Here is a 13,276-nt window from a genome sequence, read left to right on the forward strand (position 1 = left end):
AAGGTATGTTCCCATATTAACAGATATAAATATGTTTCATAATGAGAGTGAGTCCCATCCTGTGATGTGTGTTTACTAATGCAGAGAAACAGAGCCTTGTGGGGTTGCACACCAACTGTATGAAGCCAGTCACACGAGGGAGGGGTGAGAAGAGAAGAGAGTGAGGTAATGAAAGCAGTAAAAGTATACGAGCAGGAGCTGATAGACGATAATGGCCCACTTTAATAAGAATGGCTCCCTTCTTACACATCATCTCTTTGCCTGCTGCTCCTCAGCAGACGGGGAGGGAGTGGTGTGGAGGGTGCTGGCGTCACGCTGTCCATTCGGCTGCACAGACTGGACTGTCTCTACCAGGCTGCCACTGGGGAGCACCACGTACCTGGCTGCCATATCCTTGGGCTGCAGCTCCCTCAGGCCCTCCTTACTGTGCCAGATCCCATAGCCAAAATACACGAGCAGACCTGGAGAGGTGCAACACATACTGTTAATTGAATTTGAATATTCTAAAAAGCACCTGGTATTTGTTACAGCATTGGGTAGCACTTTTGAATATTGTTTGACTACATAGAAACATACGCTTACATAATCAGAATCACACAGACATGTTGTTATTGTTATCATACTGTATGTGCAACTCTGTTGAGAACATACAGATATAGCAGGAATATGGTGGTGCTTAACAGTCACCACAGCCTATAGACACATCTTGGCCAATCCCATCTGTGTGTTATGGTCACAACTTTCACCAGGGAAATTATTACTTAGACATGGCTTAGCCCAAGCCCCTGTCATGTCCAATATTCCCTGTGAAGCCAGTTAAATCTCTGTAGGCAGACAGGTGTGTTTAAATGGTTTACATGGTCCAGAAGACCTCTGAGCCCATACAGCCACTCATGTTTCCTTTTATGACAGCAAACTCTATAGCCAATTAACACCTTCTCACTGCAGCAGGTGTTGGCTAGAAAACTCACTGTCTCTTCAGGGGTTTACTTGGTGGGTTTACGCTCAAGAAACCTGCAGATGTTTTAATACAAACATGTACCATGTACAAAACCCTGTAGGTATAAAACCCTGTTTCGTATCCTGCTATTTATCATCAATCAGTATTAAGTAACCATACTATTTGTCGATCATTTAGGTTAAAAGGCACAGTATTTCAACCACTGAATGCAACCATTTCAGTTCTGCCTGACATGATGTTTGGCTTACAAGGCCTGTCTGTGCACATGGTCTTTACACAACACATATTTGTGCCATTAGCAGATGTAATCTTACCTGCAGCCACCCATACAGTAAAGCGGATCCAGGTCATGGGGCTGAGCTTCAGCATTAGGAACACATTCATGAGGATGCTTGCAGCAGGAATGAATGGGACCAAGGGTACCTAGAAAAATTACAACAACAAACAACCATACTGACATGCATTAAAATTTGTCAAATAGCCTTCCTCAATTCGATAAGTCTTAGTCATTGACAAAAAGGAAGCTGGAGAGCCAAAAAGACCACTAGTCTTTACTAAAAGATGAATAGAGCTTGGTTCACTTAATATAATTCAGCAGAATGAATAGGTTGGTGCCAGGGGGAACATGGGTCCTGCTTGAGCTCACAGAAATGTCTGCCTCTCAAATATGAGTCACAGAAACAGCTTTTATTTTATATGAGGAGCAGATTGACCACACAGCGGAGAGTGAGTGTCTTCTGGGACTCAGTCTAAGAGCTGGCTGATAATGTGGCTCCCTGAGTCCCTGTCTACTGGGCTATAGGCAGTCTGGGCTCTAGTCAGACTGGGCAGAGTTTATCACACCTGAAGTGTAGCGACAGCTAAAATTAGTCTGTGAGAGACTTGAAACTCATAAAGAGTATTATCAGTTTATCATAGCTACATAAGAACTTAGGGAAATATAAAATGCTGTTTGCTCAACATTATACAGATAATAACTAAAGCGAGGGTTTAGTTCTGCTTCCCTAACTTTATGAGTGGGCCCACACTATTCTATACAAGTGAAAGTCAACAAAGCTGTGAATGGCTTTGCATTTAAACTTTGGGCATATGAGCAGACATATAATACAAAAGTGAGAATCTGTTTGGCTCACCTGGAAGGTTTTGGTGTTGACATGAGGTTCATGGGCATATATGACGACCAGGCTGAGGAGGAAGGTTGAGCCAAACACCACTATTAGCAGGGCGAAGCTCCACGTAGGCAGCTGAAGCTGGTTACTCCCAAACACAAACACGGCACAGAGGGACACTGAGCTCACCATCACCGCCAGCACAGAAAAGGCCACCACTTCCCCTGGCTCAAAGTCCCCCAGCAACCTGCCCAGGTAGGGCTCCCAGCGGGCCTTCAACACCCCTGGGGCACTCCGTTCCCTGGTATTCTGCATCTCCACCAGCTGCAGCTTGTCTGAGAAGGACTCATACTCCTTCAGCTCCCCACTGTCCTGAGCTATGATCTGAGACTCTGAGACTTCGGGCGAGGGCTCAGGGTTAGAGTTGGGGGACATGGTGGAGTTAGCCTTGGAACTGGTCCTCTCCTTCTCAGGCTGGAAGCGCAGCACGATGACACTGGCTGCCACAAAGGTGTAGGCCAGGAGGGTGCCGATGGACAGGAACTGGACCAGGGCCTCCAGGTCAAAGATGAGGGCCATGACGGCCATGAGGAGGCCAAACACCAAGATGGCATTAACAGGGACCTTGGTGACAGGGTTGACCTTGGCGAAGAAGGAGAAGAAGAGGCCATCTTCCGCCATAGCATAAACAATCCGAGGGAGAGAGAAGAGGTTGCTGAGTAGCACTGTGTTCATGGCTGGAAAAGGGGATGGAGAGAGAGTCACATTATTATCAGCGCAAGAGACCTACTGTATGAAGTAAAAATAAATAAAAGTCATACACATTTGCCCTTCAATCATTTATATCATCAACTAACCAAAATAAACTTAATGACATGATACATTGGTGTAGCCTCGTAATTACCAGACTGATTACTGCTGTGCTATCATGATTCCGTGGTAGCAAACCATTCATGTAAGCTTGCGACATCAGGTGGCTTGCGAGGCTAACATTGCTGTGGTTACAGTCTTTCAAGAGACACTTACCACAGATGGACCCTACTGCCACAATGTAGCCAGCCCAGCTGTAGCCTCGGCGGAAGAAGGCGTCAGACAGGGCTGAGTTTGGGTCGAGCGAGTGCCAAGGCACCATGAGAGTGAGGACTGTGGAGACCAGGATATAGGCTGTGGCGGCCATGCCCAGGGAAATGGCTGTGGCCATGGGAATGGCTCGCTGGGGGTTCTTTGCCTCCTCACTGGAGGCTGCAATCACATCAAAGCCAACAAATGCGTAAAAGCAGGTGGCTGTGCCCGCCATCACCCCATTGACACCGAACGGTGCAAAACCTCCTTCCTTCTGGCTCCAGTTGACTGGGTCGGCTAGCACGAAGCCAAACACCAAGATGAAGAGTATGACAACCAGACTAACGGCTGAGAAGATGTGGTTGAGCCAAGAGGAGACTCGCACTCCGAAGGTTATGAAGATGGTGGCAACAACTAGAATCCCAGCAGCCAGCAGGTCAGGGTAGTGGGCGATATAGGGAACATTCCACTTCATTATGTGGTTCTCTGTGTAGTTCTGGATGGTGTGGTTAAACATGGAGTCCAAGTAACCACTCCACGCCCGCGCCACCGCGGCTCCACCAATCATGTACTCCAACACTACGTTCCAGCCAATGAGAAAGGCCCAGATCTCTCCACAAGAAACATAGGTGAACATGTAGGCCGAGCCCGTTCTGGGAACACGAGCTCCGAACTCTGCATAGCAGAGGGCAGCCATCAGGGAGGCGATGCCTGCTATGAGGAAGGAGAGGACCACGGCAGGTCCAGCGGTGTCCTTGGCAACAGTGCCAGTCAGGACGTAGAGGCCAGAGCCCACCATGCCCCCAACACCCAGCAGGGCCAGGTCCACCATGGTCAGGCAACGCTTCATTGACGTCACCATCAAGTCATCATCCAGGGTCTTCAGTCGGTTCAGCCTCTGGCAGAAACGCACTGCAGGGATGCAGCCACGCCCGCAGGTCGCCATGGTTACAGGATCACACTCAGCAACTGGACAGGGTCTTATCAGTCAAGATGCTCAAACTGGATCCATTCTTCTCCTGATCGACTAACCTGAGAGACAAAAACACACATGCATACCATCATGCAGGGACAAAGCAGCCATCATTGAATTTGCCCTGAAGCCTGTGACTTCAGAGCAGGTAGGCAAAAGCAACTCAACTCATCCATCGATCACCTATCCACACTGCTGCCTGATGTCATATTGCTGATGATGCTGTGCTTTCCATGTCTGCCCTCATCAAAAGGTGGAAACAACATGTTCAGAATTGCAGACACATTTTTCGTATTTGCCTTATGTGGGGTAGTTTAATAAATGTCTATTGGGTCTATCTGAGTAATGTAAAACCTATAAATAAAGCTATAAAGTATGCAATTTAACAAATGTGATCGCTCTGTTTAAGACTGATTAATAACTGTCCACACTAAAGAGTTCAAACATCTGCTCTGGGTGTTTGACACGTCTTATATTCACTGGCAGTCCAATAGGCCTAATGATGGTAGGCCTGTTGGCTATTATATTCAGCTTCCTGTAATGAGACTGACTAGAAGTAGCCTAACCATATTCATACACAACTGTTTGGTTATGATTTAACGCTGCTGTACCAAAATCAATCATCAATGGACGTTTTATGTGATAGAATACATTTACAAATTGGACCATCGGTAGGCGGCTTTTTTGATGCACCGTTTCCGACAAACTGCGCGCGGCGAGCATATGGCGAGTTCTGCCTCAATGCTAGAAATACATTACGTAACGCTTTTATTCCCTAGAAATAAACACCAACACAAAGTGAAGCGACCCATACATCTGTCCTCCATAATAACCGGGGGATTCGTGTGTAATAGAATGAATGGCTTTATGTATACGTCGTTTTCACAAAATCCACATGAATAATTTAAAAGAAAATGGAAACTCATGCAAATATTATTCATGACAAACGGTAAGCTATTTCAATAAAGCAATGGCTGACTATTCTATGACATTTTACGTTTTATATTGTTTTATTATGGCACAAACAAGGTGGTTCAATAGGTAGCCTATGGCAAGAGCCAGGTGAGAAACACAACCATTGCTGCTATTCTGCATATATAGTGTAATATAAAACGTTCTATTATGGTAACAAATTAATTTATTGGTTTACCTTGAATGCTGAATATTGCTTATCAGTAGCCTATCTCGGGCCCGGTTGATATCCCTTGAAGCTCAACGGAAGGGAGGAAGGTGGAGAACCAGAGGATAGTGAGCTGACCGAGCTCTCTTCTTAAAGGCACAGTACTGGTCTATTGGACATCTGATGACGATGGGATCAGCCATCAGACAAGCGTCGCATACCCCTTCTCAGACATTGCATGCATCATCAGTTCCTTGCCATCGACTGTATCACCGAATGACAGATTGCTATAACATAATATGGTTAGCCGAAACTTAAAATACTTATCCACAAGTTATAAAATCTGGAATAAGTCAGTAATGCCTGGGAAAAGGAATGCACCCAAAAGGCCTGTGTACAGCCAGTGTTTAAATGGATAGTTCAATAAATTTCTAAAATTCCACAATGGTTTCCTTACCTTGTTAAAAGTGTATGGACAAGTTATGACAACAATCCATGCTTTTGGTTTAGTTTCCCTGTTACTGTTTTCACATGCTAACGTTTTAACATAATGGCATAAATCCCATTCAAGTCATGGGACAGATATTAGCATTTTTCGTGCACCATCTCCAAATCATCTGAATGTATCTATAATTGATTGTGAAGCTCTACAAAGTCCCTTATAGATGTTTGAACATGATGCTGAAAAATGCTAATATCGGTCCCATGACTTTAGCATGTGGAAACAGTGCCACGGAAACTCAACCAAAGCACTGCCTGGTATGGCAACTGCTCGGCCTTCGACCGCAAGGCACTATAGAGGGTAGTGCGTATGGCCCAGTACATCACTGGGGCAAAGCTTCCTACTATCCAGGACCTCTATACTAGGCGGTGTCAGAGGAAGGCCCTAAAAATTGTCAAGGACTCCAGCCACCCTAGTCATAGACTGTTCTCTCTGCTACCGCATGGCAAGTGGTACCGGAGCGCCAAGTCTAGGTCCAAGAGGCTTCTAAACAGCTTCTACCCCCAAGCCATAAGACTCCTTCTACCCAGACTATTTGCACCCCCCCCCCCCCCCATTTACGCTGCTGCTACTCTCTGTTATTATCTATGCATAGTCACTTTAATAACTCTACCTACATGTACATATTACCTCAATTACCTCGACTAACCGGTGCCCCCGCACATTGACTCTGTAACAGTACCCCCTGTATATAGCATCGCTATTGTTATTTTACTGCTGCTCTTTAATTATTTGTTACTTTTATTTCTTATTCTTCTTTTTTTAGGTATTTTTTTAACTGCATTGTTGGTTAAGGGCTTGTAAGTAAGCATTTCACTGTAAGGTCTACACCTGTTGTATTCGGCGCATCTGACAAATACAATTTGATTTGATTTGATTGTTGTCATACAGTGCCTTCAGAAAGTATTCACACCCTTTTACTTTTTCCACATTTTCCACGTTGTGTTACAAAGTGGGATTAAAATGTATTTAATAGTCATTTTTTTGTCAACGATCTACACAAAATATTCTGTAATGTCAAAGTGGAAGAAAAATTTGAACTTATTTTTCATTAATTAAAAATTACACTAATAGATTTTGATTAGATAAGTATTCAATCCCCTGAGTCAATACATGTTAGAATCACCTTTGGCAGTGATTACTTTCTGGGTCTTTCTGAGTCTTGTACAATATTTGCCCTTGTTCTTTTTTAAATTCTTCAAGCTCTGTGAAGTTGGTTGTTGATCATTACTAGACAGCCATAGATTTTCAAACTGATTTAAGTCAAAACTGTAACTAGGCCACTCAGGAAATTCAATGTCATCTTGGTAAGTAACGTCACTGTTACTGACTTTGCCAGTGCTTGAATCTATTCCATTTCTTCATCCCAAAAAACTCCCCTAGTCCTTGCCGATGACAAACATACCCATAACATGATGCAACCACCACCATGTTTGAAAATATGAAGATTGGTACTCAGTAATGTGCTGTGTTGGATTTTTCCCAAACACAATGCTTTATATTCAGGACAAAAAGTTCATTTCTTTGCCAATTTTTGTTGCAGTATTGCCTTATTGCAAACAGGATCCATGTTATTGAATATTTTAATTCTGTACAAACTTCCTTATTTTCACTGTCATTTAGGTTAGTATTGTGGAGTAACTACAATGTTGTTGATCCATCCTCAGTTTTCTCCTACCACAGCCATTTAACTCTGTCACTGGTTTAAAATCACCATTGAGGGGCCTCCTGAGTGGCGCAGCGGTCTAAGGCACTGCATCGTGGTGCTTGAGGTGTCACTACAGACCCCAGGCTGTGTCACAACTGGTGTGACTGGGAGTCCCATAGTGCTGCGCACAATTGGCCCAGCGTCATCCGGGTTAGGGGAGGGTTTGGCCGGGGGGACTTTATTTGGCTCATCGCGCTCTAGCGACTCCTTGTGGTGGGTCAGGCGCCTGCAGGCTGACTTCAGTTGTCAGTTGAACAGTGCTTCCTCTGACACATTGGTGCGGCTGCCTTCCGGGTTAAGCAGGTGGTGTTAAGAAGCGCGGTTTGGCGGGTCATGTTTCACATGACTCGACCTTCGCCTCTCCCGAGCCCGTTTGCAGCGATGAAACAAGATCCTAATTGGATATCATGAAATTGGGGAGAAAAAGGTGCTAAAATACAATTGAAAAAAACATTTAAATCACCATTGGCCTCATGGTGAAATCCCTGAGCGGTTTCCTTTATCTCCTTCAACTGAATTTGGAAGGATGCCTGTATCTTTTAAGTGACTGGGTGTATTGACCCACCATCCAAAGTGTAATTATTAACTTCACCATGCTCAAAGAAATATTCAATGTCCGTTGTTTGCGATTGGAAAACCTCCCTGGTCTTTGTTGTTGAATCTGACATTTCAACTTTTCATTTTATATTAATTTGTAAAAATGTCTGAAAACATTTCACTTTGACATTATGGGGTATTGTGTGTAGATGACATTACAAGATGACATGGCTTCATACACTGGGTTGTTCTGAACATAATGAGCCTTTGTCTATTGTGAAGAAAATTGGCCGTGGAACAGGCACCTGAATGCACTCATGAATCCATTCCATGCGCACCAAAATTATTATCTGCTTCTTTGAATTGCCTTGTGAAATCCTAACACTAAGATTGGATTTTATAACTTAGCTAGTCATGTAGGCAATAGAACAAGCTTTCAAATGATTCCCACCTGACTCAGATTGCAATTTATAATGGACTGTTTTTAGATTGTGTAAACCACAAGTTATTGTATGATGGCTGGGATGCAGGGCTGTGTTCCAAACAAAACAAATACAAGTGTGCTTGCTCTGGTTCCTCAATTGCATAGCTAAGAGATCAAAAAAGCACCTTATAGTTGAAGATTATTCTTTGAGTCATAAATGTGCATTGAAATGACTTAGGAACTGTGAACATTTTGGAGAGATGTGTTGCCACAGTCAGGCACCAGTTAGACCCTCACTCTAACCCTTGTCATTTCCGTGTCTTATGTTGCACCTACCCCACATTTTCAATTAATATTCTCATGTTACTGAATGTATCCAGAGTATTTTAAGATTTCATTATTAACAAATACAGTGAAAAGTACAGAAAATGTAAAATGCACATTAAATCAACAGTGCAATGTTTGAATTCAGCTGTGTGTCAGGTGAACTATTGTGTCCTCACCTTAAGTCTAATAATTTTCTCATAATCTCCAAACTCTTCCATTTGAATTGCCACCATGGTTATGCATATGCTTTCATATTTCTTCTGTAAGAAACATTTAAATGTAGCTCTATCCATATAGGCCGAAGCTGTCAGAAGTATTCATCTACCATAGTAACTCATAACTGGATGCTACAGTATCAGAATGCAAATTATATTCAAGTCCTCTATGTATACTACTAGTCAATTTTAATACCTTTTAACCAATGTAGGTTGACCCTATTGTCACTGACTAGACTAATAATGAAACAGGAGTCACAATCAAAGTAAATTGACTTTATTTCATGAACACATTTTACAGTGGCCAAAATCATGGTAAACATGTAATGTTGATAAACATGAATGGAAAATAATAATTTCATGACATCACAAACATGATAACTTGGATGAATAATATAAATTATTTCCATTTTTTATCTGTGAGTGAGTGGGAACACAAATAGAAACATATCTACAGCCTTCAGTGATTCTTCAAATTCCTGCACTCTCATCAGGGCCCCATTGCCATCCAGAACCAGTGATTTCTACATAGAATCACAAAGCAATACAACTTCTTGGTTTCCATGTGCATTTAAGGGAACACACAGCTCCTGAGGACATGAACCTGAACCCCGCACAAGTGCTCACTAACAAGAGGACAGGATTCTCTTTGAAGTGTCTATCCACTCTAGGATATGCTCTTCAGTATCCAGTGCTTTATTTAACACAATCAGATCCTGTCTGTGTGTGTGTGTGTCTGTCTCATGACAGAACTCCTGACTGGGACTCTTTCTGTTGAAGTTTAAGGATCAGTTCAAGCAGGTTAATCTGCATCGTCAGCTCCTGCAATGACAAGAATGGAACATGAAATCTCCCGAGTCATTACAGACCTACTACTACACTGGACATGCAACTTTTGCCGGGTATGAGCTGCTAGTGACGCGCGCCGATTGCTGTCAATGAAGCCTGCTACACTGGCTGCGTGAGCAGTGCAGTCCCGCAAAACCAAGAATGCGTTAAGCTGCTCACGCCCAAAATCATTTTTATGTCTCTGTGTGCATTATGAAGGAAGTTAGAGGTAGTTTTGCTAACTAGCGTTAGCGCAATAACTGGAAGCCTACAGGTACGTAGGAGGTATAAAAACTGTTTCATTGCTGGAATCTTGCAGTATTCCTTTAAAGTGGCTGGCGCTCTGCTTGCACTGACTGCCTCCAGGATATGCTTCCAGTGAAGCAGCTAAAAACCCACAATAATTTGTCTACACCTGCAGCATAACAGGTCTGTTACAATGGTGGAACGAGAGAGCCTCTACCACCATCTACTGGAAATGTTTCTGCACTGCAATCTGTGTTTCACCCCCTGATCCCAATGGAAGTGTGCTTAGCTTTCAACACCTCAAACGGTACAACAAATCATTTCTCTAGAATTCAAGGCAAAACATTTACCTAAATAAATCAGGATTATGTCAACATTAGAATGGTAAAAAAATAAAATCTACCATATTATTTGATATAACCAGATGTCTGGTTATGAGCTTATGTAGAGGCACACAATGACATTGAACCATTATGTTTCATGCATCTGCCATATGCACAAGAATGTACATTTACAAAGTGTTGATTCACCTGGGGATTGGTGGTTATGTAAAACCCTGGGACTCCAGCCATCTCCAAGGTGTTCTGCTGGTCTATCACCTTTTGGTCCATCTCCACCACAATCTTCTCATCCATCATCCTTTGCTCCTCTCTCACTCGGATCTCCAGAGCCTAATAGAGACAATCATAATGTCCTCAGAAATGATCAACATAATTTAACTCTGTGGCTGTGATATAGAAGGATGGATGTTTCGATAACATGTGAAAAACGAATAGAACAGCACATCAACAACAACAAAAAGACTAATAAAATGGCATGATGCTCTGTCAATTCCATACCTCAGTTTCTCCTTGTTGATTGGTTTTCATAACTGCAAGGTTGTGGGACTTGCAAACCTGTAGGGCTTCTTTATGCTTACGAACCAAATCCTGCTTGAGTGCTGGGCATGAGGAAGAGAATAGAGACATTGTAAGGTCAAAGGACCTCAGATCCCTAGTATAATGGGCACACCAACATACACTCAAATGTTGTTGTTTTTTCATAAGATAGAACATGTGAAACCTAAAGAGACACACACACCTCGATGCTCACAGTGCAGCTTTTGTCTCTGGTTGTACAGATTCCTCTCAGTCAGGTGCTGGATGTCCAGGAGTCCCTGTACTATATCATACACTGTTCCATCGATGAGTGCCTGAGCCAGGTCACTCAGTGTGGTGTAGGACAGGCGCTGCTGAAAGGAGCTAGACATGGGGGAGAAATAGTTAAACAGATTTGTTTCTGGAGGTCAAGTCTAGTTTCTGTAACACCTGGGGTGTATTCACTGGGAACCAAACAGACTGAAACAGGGATGGGACTACCTGAACTACCTTAAATTCTGACATCCAACATCTGTAGAGATCTTATATGCACTCATGGGTCCTAGTTATGTGGAGAATCTCAATTGCTTTAACTTGATTCCTCGCATCCTCACCTTCTCAAATAATAAATTGAAAGGGACCATTCGGTGGGTTTTTAGATGGACGCGAGGAAAGAAGACGCGAGGAATAAGGTGAATGCAATTGAGATTCCCATAGGGCTAGGTTGGGCTGGTTACCTGGGCAAATCTTTGACAAGGGTTTGTAGTTCTGAAAGTAAGTAGTAATGTCTCTCTTGTTGTTTTGTAGAATCATTCTGCTCTTCGTAAACCGCAGGATAACTCTCCATTTTCTGAAGTGAAGTCAAAGAACCATATCAATTACCAAAATCCATAATATTTACACCAGAAGGTCGATGTTTTTAGCTATCCCCGAGCTATCTTTCGAAAAATCAAGGGAGCCCAAAGGAATTCCGAGTCATGAATAAGTCAGCAATCCATCATGCTAGCTAGTTAGCTTCACTCTGAGCCAAAGCACAGGTTATTATCAAACCCTTTACCGTAAAAGCGTAGATGAACCACATACTTACTAAGTTACCTAGCTACAGTTATTTCCTTTAGACGTTCATCAAAAGGTAGTATACACAATGTATCGTGCATTTCTGCTGTAGCCTAGCAAACAGTCAGGTAAGCGGCTGATGCTCTGTGGAAGGACCCTAACAAAAGGTTTGTTGTCTATAAGATGCCTGCTTGTAATTAATCTTTTCATATGATTTTTATTTAATGTCATTTTTGTTATCAATCTTAGTATGTATAATATTAGGAAAGATAAATATTTAAATTGAACTTAACTATAATTTTACACAAACAAAAGCGAGTTAGGAGGCGCGAGAACTTGCAGAAGTTAAATTCGTCCGCTAGATGGCGTGCGCCGCACACTGTCTGTCAATCGAGTAAGGTGAAGATGCAACAAGGCGAGCAGCTGAGCATCGCTAATGACTTGAGGATGCTTGTGTTCGCAACTGTGGTTGACCGTGTCATGGGTGTTTTTTCGGCAGGTAGTGCAGGTTAATGAGACTCCAATGAAGCCTAAAGATGTATAGTTTTTTAAAGTAGCTACTATGATCTACATTTTTTTCATTCAAATAGGTGTCTACAAATCGTATCTGGAAATTCGAAAATACGCATAGGATGATTATTTTCTTCAAAGGACCATAATGAGGAAAGTAACGTTAAATGTCAGTCAGAAAATATAGATTTGTTTATTGGCATGATACTTTAGATATATAAAACATTTGGTTGTTTCCACACAAACATTTAAAAACATTGTTGTTTGTTTGCCTACACTGGCCTTACGCTTATACGTTTGCAACGTGACTGTTAATTATATATCTAAACCTGTACAATACAAACGATACAACATTGATTAACATGGGCTCGACGCGCCGTCACGCGCAAAAGGTGGCAGAAATGAAGAGAACACACTTGCTGATGAGGGGAGCACCGTAGTAAGGATCGCGGATGGGCAGATGAAAACAAGTGGCAAAACCACTCTGTCAGAAATGGCCAAAAACACATCCCTATATTTCCGTATTGTAGAGGGCAGGAGCCTACCAGCCAAAGACGTGTGAGTATTTCGTAATTGTAATCATGCAACAGGCAGCAATTACTCCTATTTGCTTATTTATAGGTGTCTCGTTGTGTGAAGTACACTTATAGGACGTACACTTGTTTGAAGTAAAGAATACCTTTGATTTACAGATTAGTGTATTAAAAATGAGTATACTTGACAGGTTCTCTAAGAAATGTCTATCAATAAGTTCTTAAGCAAATAATAAGTGAAGAGATATCTGTAGGTTTCCTCTCCCACTGGGAACACGCTGGTTGAATCAACGTTGTTTCCACGTAAT

At 42.6% G+C, this 13,276-nt stretch overlaps 2 protein-coding genes across 2 annotated transcripts; both read right to left on the reverse strand.

Annotated features, from left to right (window-relative positions):
* Positions 1 to 249: 249 nt before the first annotated feature.
* LOC120062846 (cationic amino acid transporter 4-like) lies at positions 250 to 4,078 on the reverse strand. The gene is made up of 4 exons (XM_039012916.1): positions 3,097 to 4,078; positions 2,095 to 2,807; positions 1,276 to 1,384; positions 250 to 461 (listed from the first exon to the last, which is right to left on the reverse strand). Exons 1-4 carry the CDS (start codon positions 4,076 to 4,078, stop codon positions 250 to 252), a joined length of 2,016 nt encoding a protein of 671 aa, XP_038868844.1.
* Positions 4,079 to 9,199: 5,121 nt separating this feature from the next.
* Positions 9,200 to 12,040, reverse strand: dgcr6 (DiGeorge syndrome critical region gene 6). The gene is made up of 6 exons (XM_039012783.1): positions 11,957 to 12,040; positions 11,607 to 11,719; positions 11,093 to 11,253; positions 10,852 to 10,952; positions 10,543 to 10,683; positions 9,200 to 9,760 (listed from the first exon to the last, which is right to left on the reverse strand). The coding sequence occupies exons 2-6, from the start codon at positions 11,714 to 11,716 to the stop codon at positions 9,680 to 9,682; spliced, it is 594 nt and encodes a 197-aa protein (XP_038868711.1). The 5' UTR covers positions 11,717 to 11,719; positions 11,957 to 12,040; the 3' UTR covers positions 9,200 to 9,679.
* Positions 12,041 to 13,276: the final 1,236 nt, after the last annotated feature.

The sequence above is a fragment of the Salvelinus namaycush genome, chromosome 18, assembly GCF_016432855.1.
Source record: "Salvelinus namaycush isolate Seneca chromosome 18, SaNama_1.0, whole genome shotgun sequence".
NCBI classification, from domain to species: domain Eukaryota; kingdom Metazoa; phylum Chordata; class Actinopteri; order Salmoniformes; family Salmonidae; genus Salvelinus; species Salvelinus namaycush.

Excerpts from the sequence above, each read along its gene's own strand:
- LOC120062846 (XM_039012916.1), bottom strand. The coding sequence starts at position 4,078 with ATGGCGACCTGCGGGCGTGGCTGCATCCCTGCAGTGCGTTTCTGCCAG. Across the intron at positions 2,808-3,096 it reads GGCAGTAGGGTCCATCTGTG|CCATGAACACAGTGCTACTC; the intron begins GTAAGTGTCTCT and ends CCCCTTTTCCAG. Across the intron at positions 1,385-2,094 it reads TCAACACCAAAACCTTCCAG|GTACCCTTGGTCCCATTCAT; the intron begins GTGAGCCAAACA and ends TAATTTTTCTAG.
- dgcr6 (XM_039012783.1), bottom strand. The coding sequence starts at position 11,716 with ATGGAGAGTTATCCTGCGGTTTACGAAGAGCAGAATGATTCTACAAAA. Across the intron at positions 10,953-11,092 it reads GCTGCACTGTGAGCATCGAG|CACTCAAGCAGGATTTGGTT; the intron begins GTGTGTGTGTCT and ends CCTCATGCCCAG. Across the intron at positions 10,684-10,851 it reads ATCAACAAGGAGAAACTGAG|GCTCTGGAGATCCGAGTGAG; the intron begins GTATGGAATTGA and ends TGTCTCTATTAG.